The following is a 14,487-nucleotide window of genomic DNA, read 5'->3' as shown; positions in this document are numbered from 1 at the left end:
TTTGGTCGTTATTGGCCAGGACCTGTCGCTTTGCTTGAATAAAAAGAAAAGTTGTACGCTTTCTGCTCCAACAGATACCAACGCATTTGCGATATGCGCGCTGAATATATAGCAAGACGCACTAACACTTATAACAGTTGCGCCTGTATACAAAGGCTTTAGCGGCAAAACGTGCTCTTACGCTGCCGCTGTGCATCATCATAATATACCTAGTATTTGTCGTTGCGTCAGTGTTGTGACTATATCATACTTTGCTGCAATGCATGCGGCATTGCGCCTGCGTCAGCATTCATTCGAAGCTGACTATAGCGTGGCGACGCGCCCAGGGCGTTCAGCTCTGCAAAGCTTTCGTGAGCGCATGTCCGTCTTTGTCTTATACATATCGGCTGACTTCATGCATTCTTCTTCTTTTTTTTTTTTAAGGGGGGGGGGGTCCATTTGGCTCTGATTATCCGCGCTGCACAAACGTGGCCGCTCCTGTTTGGCGGGCAGCTATCTAGGTGCTCGCAGAGAACATTTGTCATGTCGGAACGGCTCTCGGCGTTATAGCAAACAAAGCTTGCAGGAGAAAAAAAGACGCGGGATGCACGAAGCGCTTCATGGGTCGTGCGCCATTTTCCGCTGTATACTTGTCTGTTATAGAGAGCCAAAACGCACTCCAACGTCACCATGTGTGAACAGTTCGCCCAAATCACCACCCTGATAGCGTTTTTTCAACCGAACTGATAGTATTCACTGCGCGCATCACCCGCCGCAGCTGATTCCGGGATGTCTACTCTAAGTGTAGATCTATTGCGCCGGCACCGTGCTCGAATTCGCTGGCCCAGTATGGCGAACTCGCACCTTGATCCTCGATCGGGCGACTGAGATTTCCAGTGGCTTCGTTTCGTCTGACAGATGGCGCACATCTGGAACTTTATAAGACCGCGGTAGCGGTGTGCGTATTAATACTGCGTATGGGCCAATTCTTGGACTGCATAACCAGACTGTATAACCCTGCCACAATTGCATATATAAAGTATGGACGAGTCGCCGTTCGAGTTCTTGGCGAAAAGCGAGAATGAGTTGAAGAAGCGCGACTTTGTGTTACATTTGAAATTTTGAAATTTGAAATTGATTTCATTCGTTATAGATTACAGGTTATAAAATAAGATAATATACAGAAGGAGGTCCCATAGTCAATGGCTGTATCGGGACCTCCTGTTATTTATAAATATGCGTTTTCTAATGCAACGAATAGAACTGCATTAAAATCATATATAAGCAAACATGGAAAAAAGTAAGTACTGGGGAAGGCAAAACAAGATTAGGAGTTAGTTGCAAGAAATCTAGCGAAGGAAATTATACAATTGCAAGGAGCAAATGCAGCAGAACTAAATGAACTAAGCGAATTTAACAGTAGCAGACAAAACATTTTACCCAAACATGCAAAAAAAAAAGAATTTCAAATATACATGACCATAAATGCAACAATAGAAACAACAACAAAAAAAAACTTCGAAATACACATGACTATTAATAAAAAAGAAAGGTATCAGAACAGCGGAATATTTGAAGTAATAAGGGTGACGAAAAAAAAAAAGAGAAAAGAAAGAAAAGAAAAGAAGTTAACGTTAAATATTTTCTGTTAGAAGAGAATTCTTCAGATGTTTTTTAAATATGGATGTTGAACGCGAAGTTTTGACGCAAAGTGGTATGGAATTCCAGAGTGAAAAAGTTGCAAAACGAACCGATTGTTTGCCATAGATGGTGCGCACCTGAGGTAGAAGGAGATTATAATCTCCTTTACACAATATATTGTGTAAAGCAAATCTAGTGACATTAGCGTTTATCAGGCATGTTTTAGGAATTAAACATGCAGGAACTTCATTATTCAATAACTTAAAAATAAACATACCCAGATTACACAACACAGTTTCTTTGACAGGCAGAAAGTATATTAGAGTGTAGCAATGGAAGAGCGCTAGTATTATATGTACTAGAGGTGACTATTCTAATTGCTTTGAAACCTTTATAGTGCGTCTTCGCTGGGGCGGTTTCCATGTGCTACACATAATCACATATTCGATCAGTCCCAGGTATACGGCTGATGCAGTGGAACGATTTATTCGTAATTCGACGCTATTAGACCCGTGTCATGCAGTGCACCCCTTCCGACCTATACATTACGGCCTGCATTAGGGCTGTAATGCAGGCGTGGCGCTACTGCGGTGTATGATAAAGCACCGTAAGAGCGATGGAGGTAGAACAGAATCGTACAGAGAGAATGCCGCGGCATTCCGCTTTGGAATTCCAATGTTCCCAGGCCGGCGAAATGAGCTTAGAACTCCTCCGCTACTACGTCTCCTATTGTCAGGCATATCTTTATTGCGCAAAGCGCTGTCACCGAGGGAAGAGGCGTCAAGAGTACACGGTAGTATGCGCGGGATGCGGAGGCGTTTTCACGTGTTCGTGCAGCAACGAAAGCGAAAGTGACGACAGTCCCGCGCCCTTGGAGCAGGAAAAACGGCCGCTATCGCGAGCTTCCGGAACTGATATCCGCGTACGCATGCACAGGGGGGAGGGGTCGCGCCACGGCTGCGCCGTGCTCAGCTGGACAACGCGCTGGCGATGGAAAGTATTCGACGCTGTGCCGTTGCGCGACTGATAAGGCGCAGGATCGGCGATCGGCCATTTACGACAATGGGGAAACCGCGAACAAAGAGAGGCTGCTGCGGCTCGCCGTGGAGTACCGCGCGATAATCGACTCCGCTGCGAATGATTAGTGTAACTCAGGCGAATCCAACATCCATGCCTAAGAAGGCGACCGTCTACTCGTTTTGGGCTATTCATGTCGCGCTATAGGTATTTGGAACGTATGCCTCCTGTGGGCGCGTTTATATGACAAGCGAGACGAAAGCGCAAGCGATTGAAGCACGCAGTACAAGCGCTGAGAAACAACTGAACTATTGACAACTCCTACTATAGACGTACTTTGCGAGAGCGACATGTAAATCGCTCCTCTCTAGCAACGTTCGGCACCGTCGTTGGGGCGTCGTTTGCATGACTGTGCCCGTGGTCCTCGAAGACGCCAAAGACCTCAAAGTGAATAACCTAGGCTTATTAATACTTCCACGTGCATCTCATCTCGCCTTGTCCATCGCTTGTTCACGCGGTGGCCGCCAAAGGGCGCCGCGCGCAACACTTTGCTAGAGTAACTGCATGTATATGCTTCCCTTAGGGAGTACACTCTAAGAAAAATCCCGGGGAAAACGGGAGTAACTGCGCCGTTAGTCCTAAAAAGGGCGCTTTCGTCCCTCAAAGGACTAACTGCATGAATGTGCGGGCCGTGTGCAAATTTCGGAGAGTAAGTGTTTAGTCCCTGCTCGGAAAGAGAGCAATGGGAGGACGAACGGCAACAGTTACTCCCCAGGCACTTCGCTGTTTTCGTCCGTGTCATGGAGCGATGCGGCGAAAACGGTATTGTCTATAAATCGTGAATGGTTCGAAGTTCGTGCATTGTCTATTGAACTACATGCAAAGCAGCACCTTGCCTCTTCGTGAGAAAATTACGTGAAACTTAAAACTGGAATGTGAAGAGGCATGCCCTTCGTGCGCACCCCATAAGTGAGCGATACACATTAAACGCGCAAGTCACTGATAGACGGCTAGATTTTCTTGGTCTATAGTACCAAGTTCCTTCCGTTCCAAGGAGGTTGCGAACTGAAGCGATGTGTAGCTCAAACGGCACGCGCTAAGCGACAGAGAAATTGCTTTTTTCTGTCGTCTTCGGTGCCCCGTTTGAGCTCGCTACACGTATACATGGCGTAGTGCCTCAGTTTAAATCACCCTAAAAATACTCGGGCTGATTTCTCTTCGCAGTCGCTTATGGTTGCAAGTACACTCAACGTTAGACTGACTGCATAGCTTGCACAAAATAGTCACATTTATATTGCCGCACTTGCGTTCCCATGCTTAACCTTGTGGAAATAGCCCGTCTTGCCAAGCAAGCGGCGTGGTGAAGTTAATAATCAGCCTTTTTGCTTAGCCATTAAAGAGAACGAGAAAATAAGAGGTTTCAAATTACAGCAAAGTGAGGTGAAAGTGCTTTCCTACGCAGACGATCTAGCAGTGTTTTGCGATGACTATGACAGTGTCAGCGAAGTGGTAACTCTGGCGAAAACTTATTGTGAAAAAACAGGTAGTGCCATAAACTGGGATAAGTGCATCGGGTTTTGGCATGGCGCGTGGCAAAGCAAACCATGCAGTTTCGCAAACATACAGTGGGTGACCATGCCTGTGAAATATCTTGGCGTGCCGCTTGAACATTACAAAGACAGTAAGCAGTTCTGGGAACAGGAAACACAGACGGCGAAGGAAAAAGCGCTGACATGGCAAGGGCGCAATCTCTCAATGTTCGCGCGCTCCACTGTGTGCAACATTTTTCTGGTTGCAAAAATATGGTACATACTACAAGCGCTATTCATGTCGCGAGTGAATGTACAGAAACTGCATCGAGTGTTCGCTGTGTTCATTTGGAACTCAACTTGGGAACGCTGCAGCCGCTCTAATCTGTTCAGATCAGTTCGCAGCGGTGGTCTTGGACTGTCACACCTATTTGTGCGCCAGATTGTATCGCGGTTTATGTTCTTGCGGAACCACAGTGATCCATTTTTGCGCACCATGACACAAGTGCGATTAGGTAATCTGTTACCTGACTTCATTGTTTCGTGTTCCAATGTTGAATCCCCTCCAGTGAAAGGTTTCCTTCAGGAAGTAGTGTTATCTTTCCGTATGCTTAGTGTTCGATTCTCGCTAGAATATTTAAGTTCCGTCAAAAGAAAGAAATTGTATCATGATATGATAGTCTCATTAATGCCAGTTCCAATGTATAGGTTAGCATACTATGGAGGTTCAGGCGATGATGTCCTCAAAAGGGTCAAAAGAATGCCTGTGAAACCATCGGTAAAATCATTCTTCTTCAAACTCCACACAAATACCTTGCCTGTAAAGACTTGGCTGGCCGACAAGGGAATATATGTGCCGTGGACCACCGATTGTATATTGTGTAAAAAACCAGAGACTGTCGATCACGTCTTGATTGACTGTTGGGATCCCTTTTTTCATTGGGACATCTTACAACGAACATTAAAGAAAGCATTACCAATAACCCCACGTGGTATCAGATACTTAGACACAGGCAATAACGATATTCCATATGACCTTATTATGCTGCTGAGCCTCCATAGTATATGGTCCACAAGAATGTCGGTATGTCATGCTGATGTGAATGCCCATTCTGTGCGAGAAAACTTTATTGAAAGTGTCGTCTACATGCGTGAAGTGTTCAAAGCCCAGAAAGAACCGCCCGATTGGTTGCCGCTGTTCGATGAGTTGGCTAAATTCAAGCGATTTTAATTTTAGAGAGTCAGCATAAGCTAAGCTGATTCTCTTTTCACAATGTATTCGCATGGCATTTCTGTAACGAGGAAATAAAGGAAAAAAAAAAAAAAGCGGCGTGGTGAAGTGGTTAGAGTACCTGACTTGTGAGCGAGACGACGTGAGTTCGAATCCTGCTGTGGGGCATGTTTTTTTTTTCAGCTCATTAATTTTTTTATTAGGGTATAAATGCCTATTTTAATTAATTACACCTTTGCGGAGCATCGGAACGAATTACAGTTACTCCCTTGAGGACCATCGGGCAGGGGCAACTGTTAGTCCCCGAAGGAGTAAGCGCATGGGGAGTAACAGTTCATCCCATGTCAGTTCGTCCCCAAAAGGACTAATGGTTGTGGCAAATCAGTTAGTCCCCAAAAGGACTAACCTCCCTACCCCTTTTAGTCCTTTTTTTCTTAGAGTGTATATACACCAACTCCACACTTTTGCCGGCGCCAAGCCACGGCCCGTGTCGGAGGAGACGATTATCATGAGATCCCTCCATCATATCCACCTGTAAACATATATTTGTCTCGCTGTGTAGTCCCTTTCCTGCATGTGTACGTCTATGTGGTATCGCGAAACAGATTCTTCATACACCAGCAAAAACATACGTGCACGCATGTTTAAGTTTTCGAAGTGCTTACTAAGTAGGTCTGACTTTCTTTTTTTTTTTTTAACTTACAAGGCGCATGAGGGGAACAAGTGTGCAAGTAAGCGCAGGTTCTTAAACAGCGTGTCCATATAGTGGCACACCGAAGCGCCCAGTGGCAGCTAGGCCCTCCACTCCAAACGATACGGGCTACCACGTAATCGTCCGGTTGATTCAGGCTGCCGCGAGGACGGCCGGCTGCTGGCCGCGGCGAGCTTTAAGCGCAGCGCGCGGCACTTTACGCTGTCGTGTTCGCCCGGACGACAGCGCTGCTGGACGTCAAGGAGTGAAGAACTGCTGCGCGAAAGGGCGCGCGCACGCACGACACAAAGAGGCCGAAAGAGCGTGGGGGTGCCACTTTGGAGGGACTAATCGAGCCGGGTTCTGGAGCAAGGCCGGGATGGGTGCTGCTCGCTCTGTGGCAGAGAACGCAGCGAGACGCGTGCCTGAGCCGAGTGTCTAGTACGGTGCACCGCTACGAACGCTGGGACCCGATTTCAGAGGCCGCGCGGTGTCCGTGAGAAGCGGCCTTTAATTGGCCGGTGCTAATTGTTGCGACCGTTATTAATAGAAAACGGCTTTGCGAGTGCAGGCCTGGGGGCGGCGTCACCGTGAAACAAGACCGTTCAAGATCTTGTGCGCAGAGTGCTATTTGCAATATTATATAGATAAGCGGTGGGTGAACAAGAAAAGCCTCAGCAAGGGGCCAGCGTTTCGACAAGGAGTCTTGTGAGACTTTCGTCAGGGCGAATGGAGCCCAACACCATGAGGAAGACACGCATCCGTCTTCCTGTCGCATCTTTGTCTTGTTTGTTTTGCATTATATGTAGCGCTATTGTTACGGAATATGGATCGTAACCAACTGTCTCAAGTGAAACGCTTTACTGACCTGATGTATAGGGCTGCTTAGAGGCGGAGTTTGTGCTCACACCGGTTGGTGGATCTTAAAAAACACAGCAGCGCTTTTCTATGCGGCTTTGTGCATCGCAGACGCACGAGACCACGGCCCCAGGATCTTCTGTAGAAGGCCTGTCACCTGAGTTCCCTAAAGCGTTCCGAAGTGCAAGCCTTTGATGTTCATAAGACAGGCAGTCGCACAATAAGTGCTTTAAAGTTTCTTCTGTGCCACACATGTTACTATCGGCACTGCCCGCCATACCAGCAATGATCGAAAAGGCTTTCGTATATGTAGAAACGCCTACTCAGTTTATGCATGCTGAGCACGAGGTCGCGGGATCGTATCCCGGCCACGGCGGCCGCATTTCGATGGGGCGAAATGCGAAAACACCCGTGTACTTAGTTTTAGGTGCACGTTAAAGAACCCCAGGGGGTCGAAATTTCCGGAGTCCCCAACTACGGCGTGCCTCATAATCAGAAAGTGGTTTTGGCACGCAAAACACCATAATTTTTTTTTACTCGGTTTATTCCTGTAAGGTTTATTCACGTCGAGTAAGACGGGGCATTATCTCGTTGAGGAGTGGAATACGCCGAAGTTCACTAACCGGCACCAACACGTCATGGACTCGTTCCTCACAGCTGCTTGTCCGTTTCTATCTGGAAACGGTATCTGGAAACGCAGCATCTGGAAACGCTGTGGTTCGTAGATTACATACGAATACTTTATGCACTCATGGCGTAACATATTGATAAGCTGCAGTCACATCCCCCTATAAAGAAGTCGCACAAGAAATTTTATTCTTACGCCCGGTATTACGCAATACGCACTCGATACCTAATAACGATTCGCAGGAACGGAGCGCGGCCAGTCGTTGGGGGCATGTTTACTGAAGGCGCCTGCTATCTGACATGGTTGTCACAATTGAAACGATTATCGCTTCAGCCTCTAATCCTTACGAATTCGACCTCTTAGCGACGGATGCCTACTCTAGCATGTTTGGCCTCGATTGGCTGATCGATTGATTAATCTTATCTTTAACGTCCTATCATGACATATGAATGCGCCCCTTACAGCGTGCTGAAGGCAAACGCGCGTCTTCGTTCTTAGTAAAAGCGAAGCACGTTCTTTTGTAAGCACCGCCGCGCAATAATTGGTTCAGTAATAATCGTACAAAGTCAGAGAGAGAGAGAGTGCTGGTCGCACTGTAGCTATCTACCTTAGGCAGCCGTCACGGGAACGGCGACCAGCAGATGGGAATGGGAGTAAAAGAGAGGGAGAGAGAATAGCATCCATATAGGCTATGGTAGTTGTAGGAAACCACACGCACTTATTTACAAGTAGCGACTATAGGTCAACATTTCACCCGTATAATTCGCCTACCGGGTCACATATCGCTCGGTGTTGGTCGCGAGGCTCCGCCACGCCGTGTCATTGTATATAGTCTGTTGCCTGCAGAACAGCCGGATAGCGAGACTCGATACACGGCGGCGAGTTGTAGTGCACCAACATCCAGCGCTGCACGCTTTTAGTGTGGCGCAGCGTGCACAATCGGCGCGATGGCCGGACCGTGCAGCTGAGTGGAGAGAAGGGGTTCCTCCGGGCGTGCGAACCGCTCCGCGGCAGCGCACGGAGCCGCCGCGCGGGGCCCCGTATCGGAAGAGGCGCGTCCTCGCGCAATGCGGTGCAGCAGCGAAGTGAGCGCGCTCGCGCGCACGCACGCACAGACGGCGGCGGCCGGTGTGCCCCGCTCACGCGGGAGCCATTCTTCCTCGAGCGCTAGCGTCGGACGCGCGGAAAGGAGGTCATGCCGCGGCGGCTCTCACGTCAGAGGTCAGCGCTGACCCCTGACCCGTTTTGTTCGGAGCCCCAGGATTAGAACAGGATCTGGGAGGGGAGGGCACGAGGGGCGAGATTTGATTAGGGCCGCCGCCGCTCGCTCGCCCGCCCGCTGCTCGCTGCAACGCGGCCGGCTCCGATGGGCGCGCAAGAGAGACGCGCTCCTCGTGGCCCCCTTCCTTCCTCGAAGCGCGCTCCTTCGGACTGGCTGGAGAGGCGAGGGGACCATTGTGTTCGCCTCTCGAGGTCGCGAGTTCGACTCCTTGCCCTATGCAGACGTGCGCCGAAGGATATAGGATCCATGGACAGCACTCCTCTCTGCGTGCAATCTCTTCGCATTCCAAAGGACCACGGCAGTGTCCTCATCGAATAACTTCAGGGGTCATATCTTGAGCTGCAAACTTGGACCATGGACTAGGGCCGTCTGTGCGTCCAAAGGCGCTCTTTTGTTGGCTTGTCTGCGAGACGCTAGGAACAGGGTATACTTTGTTTTCCGTGTCGCGTGCTGTTTTTCTCGTGTGTGTGTGTGTGTGTGTGTGTGTGTGTGTGTGTGTGTGTGTGTGTGTGTGTGTGTGTAGCATCTCGATGGTATGCACTGTGCGTATCATCTAATTTCCCATCGTTTTCGTCTGGAGCTTTTATCATATTATAGGCGTGCCGGCAGGCAAACCTCTGCATGCAGTTTTTATTAAATAGCTTCTATCTTATAGCACAGATAAGTCGTTGGCTACCAGACACAGTTATATAATACGCGGGTTTATTTGAGCGGTCGTGAGAAACCCAAAGGCGGACCGACCAACCTACTCCTCTTCAACCAGTCAGTGCACGCTGCATCCTCACCGAGGAGCAGCAGCCTGCATGATCGTGTACGTATTACTTTTCTTGGATTTATAACCACGGCGTATTACCGCACGGAAAAGCACACACGGCAAATCTTTCCTTTAGGCAAAATGCAGCAGCCGCAAGGCAGCAATAACGGGGAGTTCCTTGTATAAACTCCATTGCCACTCTCTTGTTTCCGAGCACTTCCTCCGTATAGCCAGCAGATTCTCCAACGTTTAATCGTTCGTACACCAAGGAAGTGCGCGTCTGTGGCCTCTGCACGGTCGGAGCGTGGCGTGACGCGTTGTGACCCACTCGTGCGGAGTAATGTCCGAGCTTTCCGTCTCCTCGCTGATTCCTATCCTGCGCATCCCGTTCACGCAGATCTGGCGCTGGCCCTGTACACCTCGGCGGCGGCGGCGCGGAGGTTGGAGGCCCCCAGCGACCTGCCCCGGACGTCACCTACGTTGGCCGGTGAGTGTGTGTAGGATACGCAGGGCGGCGCTCAGGTCAGCAGACGTTAGGATGATGATGATGCGATGACGTGACCGTAGGATGAGGCACGCGCGAATGAAGTTTAGATATTGCGCTCACAATATCGATAACGCGCCTGCAGGTTTCACGGATGGCTGCGAGCGAGGCGGTATATGACCCATTATATTTGCCTCTATAAACAGTCGGGATAACGAATTGCGTCGCAACCTAACCGCAAACACACGCACACGCACGCACGCACGCACGCACGCACGCACGCACGCACGCACGCACGCACGCACGCACGCACGCACGCGCGCGCGCGCGCGCACGAAGATGTACTGCGCTGTTTGTGTTGTCAGGTCTACGCAGTGATGTATATGTCGAAATTTCTGTGCTGCGCGCTCGGACCTCGAGAGATCCTGCTTCTTTCTTTTTCTCGCTTCTACTTTCTGAGCATCCGAACTCATGTTGACATACACTTCTAGTGGGAATTTGCGCGTCTCTCAGGCGCCCTGGTTTCTGCGTTTAAATCGCTTTGAAATCGTAACGTCAATATCGCACAGCATTCGTCAAGTTCAATCTTAGACGTCGTCGTCTCTAGCAGACACGCCTTCGAGAGACCACGTTGAGCGCTTCCCGTTCCGCTCTAAAACACGGCATACAACTCACGCGACGAAGCCGGGCGTCGTAGTTGACGGCACCGGATTAAAATGTTCTGTAGCGCAGTTTCGACTCTCAGTGAATTTTTGTTTGCCCGCACAAGAGCACCGGCTCGCGATGAAATGTGCAACCACGCAGCGTGCTGCATCCCTTGGATCACTGTCGACAATTGTTCTCATCGCCATCGCACGGTGGTGGATCTCGCCCTGCGAGAGCACATTCGCGGCATCGCCGTGGGCTGTGCGCGCGCATATAACGCTGTGTGTCTAACTGGTTGTACTATAGCGCTTCCATCATCATCAGCATCCATCACCTCTCCTCCTTGTCGCTCCCACACTTAATTCTCTGGGAACGCCGGTGGCGAGTCGAAGGCACACTTTTCTCGGGGCAGGACCTCTCTACCCTTTGATATTTAGATTCCCCCCCTCTCTGTCTCCCCCTTCCTTCACCTTCCCTCTTTCGAGTCGCTCTGACATGATTCAAACATAGGTCACTCATTCTAAGCGTGTGTAACCTCGTGTTCGTGCGGCCGCGACGACGTGACTTATGCCGCCTACTCGTCGACTACCCCAAGCACATTACACATAGACAACGCCTCGAATAAGAACACCGGCCTCATACTTTACCCACATCGGCTTTTTTTTTTTTCTTTTTTTTTTACATGTCAAAGTGTTAATTAGGTGCATGTGCTTCAAAAGAACTGCATCACGAAGCAATCAGAGCTCTTCAATGCTTCCTTGAAAGCGCTGGCGTATGTCTCGAATATTGGCTTCAGATCACTGTGCATAATCGCGAGGGTCCTATTCATGCGTCGGCGTGAGGCACGTGTATGTTTACGCATCCATTGACTTTGTTTCTGCTGAAACTTTTAGACGGGGACTTCCAACCTTAGTGTCACAACATTTTCTCCTGTTTTATTTAAATATTATCTAATGCAAAAATCAATATACTCTTAATCTAATTAGTGAAAGTAAGTAGCTGTCGCCAGGAAACCGCCACAACTGCACTGTTCGATCTCATATAAAAAGAAAGAAAAATAATTCACTCGTATCGCTTCCTCCTTCGGACCTGAAGCTTTCGAACGTATCCATTCCCCATAGACTACATCGGTAGTTTGTAGCTGTTCTCATAGGGTAACAAACGCCAAACGGGGCTCGAATTGTGCCGTCCAATTCACCACTTGAGGGTATATGATCAAACTAAACCAAATATTATTGAACTGGCGTTGACGCTCGGTATTTTAACTTTTGTTTAACTGATGTTTTAGTTACGCTTTCCCACCAATGCATAATTGCATCGCTTCACATTAAGCGCGGCGACCCTGCGCCGTATTTGCCCCTTTCTTTACTTACTTTTGGGTACATATAGTGGAGTGGAACAATGTGTTCTCCAAGTGCTATTAAGAAAAAATTCATACCCAATTTATCTTAACCTCCACGACAAACGATCCAATATGATCTGTTGGGGGGACCGCATGTAAAACCCGCATAAATCCTCTTATGATCATTGAAAATTATTTCATTAACCCGAAACCTTTCGCGTTGAAGCGTTCTGGTGCTCACAGCCCAGGTGCATGTTTGGGACTATCTCGGGACCTCGTGAATCTTGATTAAGACCTGGGTACCGCCTTCTTGGCTTGCTAAAGTAAGAGCTCTCTGCTACATACCACTACGCACCCATCGCTGCTAATATGCAAGCGGCGGACCATTCCCGCAGACGTGTTTGGGCACGGCACGAGCGGGCCAGTTTGGCTTCGCCGCTTTCAGCGATGAGAGCGCGTTCATATAAACTGCTCGGCGTTTTCGACACGGCGGCGGCCATCAAGCGAAGCTAAAGTGGCCTCTCTTCTCCCACGAAGCACCGGGCGCCGTAATAGGCGTGCAGGCGTCTCGTCGCTGCCGGATCGCCGCCGCTTTGGGTCTCTCTCGCGCGCGGAATTGTCGGGGCGCGTAATGAGACGGCGCAGGCTGTGAAGTGGGTCGGCCAACGAGTGCGCGCGCGCGTACGAGCACGGCGGGCCGCTGTCGCCTTCTTCCGCGGAGAAGGAGCGCGGCGCGCGTTGTTGTGCCAGCGGGCAGCAGTGTGCGATGCGCCTCGCTCTCCTTGGCCGTTCGCCACATGCTGCGCGCCTCCGGCCGGCCTTGCACTGCCGCGCGGAAGGGCAGCCCATCGTGGCCAGCGACTCGACAGCCTCTCCCGAATTGGGGAGAGAAGCGGGAGCGTGGCCCAGGGAGGAGGAGGTGGGAGGAAGGTGATGTAAGTACGCTGCGGGAGAAGCACTTTTCCCCTCGGTGCCCTTTTCCCTCATCAGTGAAGAGAGAGAGCGATAGAGAAGGGCGCAGCGTTCCTTTCCTGTGCGTTGCTCTGTCCTCTTCCCTTTCAAATGTGCCCTGGTCCGCTGAAAGGCGTCTGCTGAACGTAGGTTAACAAAGTGGAACAAATCGCTGTTTCGTTATGCGGGTGAGGTGGCGTAGCTTTTCGGCACCGAATCACAACGAACGGAATGGTGTGCCGCCGACAAGTTAGCTGCCCGCGGCGCGGTTTGGTCTCACTAATGGCGTTTTTCACTGGTCGATCTGGAGCGGCCGCCGAAATCCTCGAGCGAGCGCTCGGGTTTCACAAATCCGAATCGGAAAGCGGAGCGCAAAAACGCTCCGCGGCGGATCACACAGGAAGTCCGCGTACACGTTGCACAAACCGGTTCCGGAAACCATGCCCGACTTCCGCTGTGTTCGTTTCCACGGCAACCAAACTCGCCGTACCCCGTGCGTAATTTGACCGCAGTAGTCGCGGAGTCCGTCATTTCCATGTCGCGCCCGCAAGGATTGCGCATGGACAACGTGCATAGAAGGCTTCGTACAGCACCTGCGTCACCTGGTAATCGCTGTCATCCGAACTCTCATCGCTAAACGCGAGCTCCGCAGCAGCACCGAACGCAACAATTTTGCGAAGCAACACTATGTTGTGCGTACCAACTGGGTACCGATTTCGCTTGAAGACGGAAGTGACGCGTGCTATTTCCGCCCGAATCCGCGCCTCGGCGGCGGAGCAAGTGAGAGCGATCCTGAGCGGAGCGAGTTGATCCGAAACGACCAGTGGAACGCGCGAACCCGCCCCAGATCGACCAGTGAAATTCGGATTGGTTGCCGTGGAGCAAGAAATCCTGCTCCGAATCGACCAGTGAAAAACGCCATAAGATATGTCATGTCACCATCAGTCCGCGGCCTGAGTCTGCAGTTTCATATACCGCTTGAAACCAGCGCGAGCGTGGGATCCGCAACTGTCTTTCTCTGCGCTGACACCTGTGCTCTTCCGCGCCAGTAGGAGTGAACCCTCTACGTTTTTCATGTGGTCCCGCCCAAACGTACTGACCGATCCCAGTGAGAGCTGCTTACATTCGGTTGTCTGGCGAAAACAGATCTAGCGAGAACCCAGTGCAGATCCTCTCGCTCGTAACAGTTTTGTTTCAGCGATAGGTCGGAGTTCGTTCTTATACAGCCTTCGCGCACGAAAAATTTAGTGAATTCGCCGACACGGGACTTGGTTAACTCCAGAGTGGGCTGGGAGAGACATTGGTCGACTTTGCGATGGCCTGATGGCGATGATGATGATATCATTCGTTAACGACGCGCTCATCGCTGCTCTTTCACTTGCTGCTATGCTTCGCAAGCCCTTATTCCCCTTCAGTGCGCAGAGCGCTCTCTCAAAAAAGCAAGAGAGAGAGAGA

General features: G+C 50.2%; 1 protein-coding gene across 3 annotated transcripts in view; it reads left to right on the top strand.

Annotated features, from left to right (window-relative positions):
* The window catches only part of LOC142579031 (uncharacterized), a 135,903-nt gene that overhangs the window by 73,726 nt on the left and 47,690 nt on the right, over positions 1–14,487 (top strand). For 2 of the 3 annotated variants that reach the window (XM_075688823.1, XM_075688824.1), the window contains one exon: positions 10,008–10,097. The exons of the other annotated variant lie outside the window; for it this stretch is intronic. In XM_075688823.1, coding sequence (XP_075544938.1) covers positions 10,008–10,097 — 90 coding nt within the window. The remainder of the gene's footprint in view (positions 1–10,007; positions 10,098–14,487) is intronic. 3 annotated transcript variants of the gene reach the window in all.

Source organism: Dermacentor variabilis, chromosome 4, assembly GCF_050947875.1.
Source record: "Dermacentor variabilis isolate Ectoservices chromosome 4, ASM5094787v1, whole genome shotgun sequence".
In the NCBI taxonomy this organism is placed as follows: Eukaryota; Metazoa; Arthropoda; class Arachnida; order Ixodida; family Ixodidae; genus Dermacentor; species Dermacentor variabilis.
The sequence above is the reverse complement of the archived record's forward strand: the minus strand, read 5'-3'. Positions and strand labels throughout refer to the sequence as shown.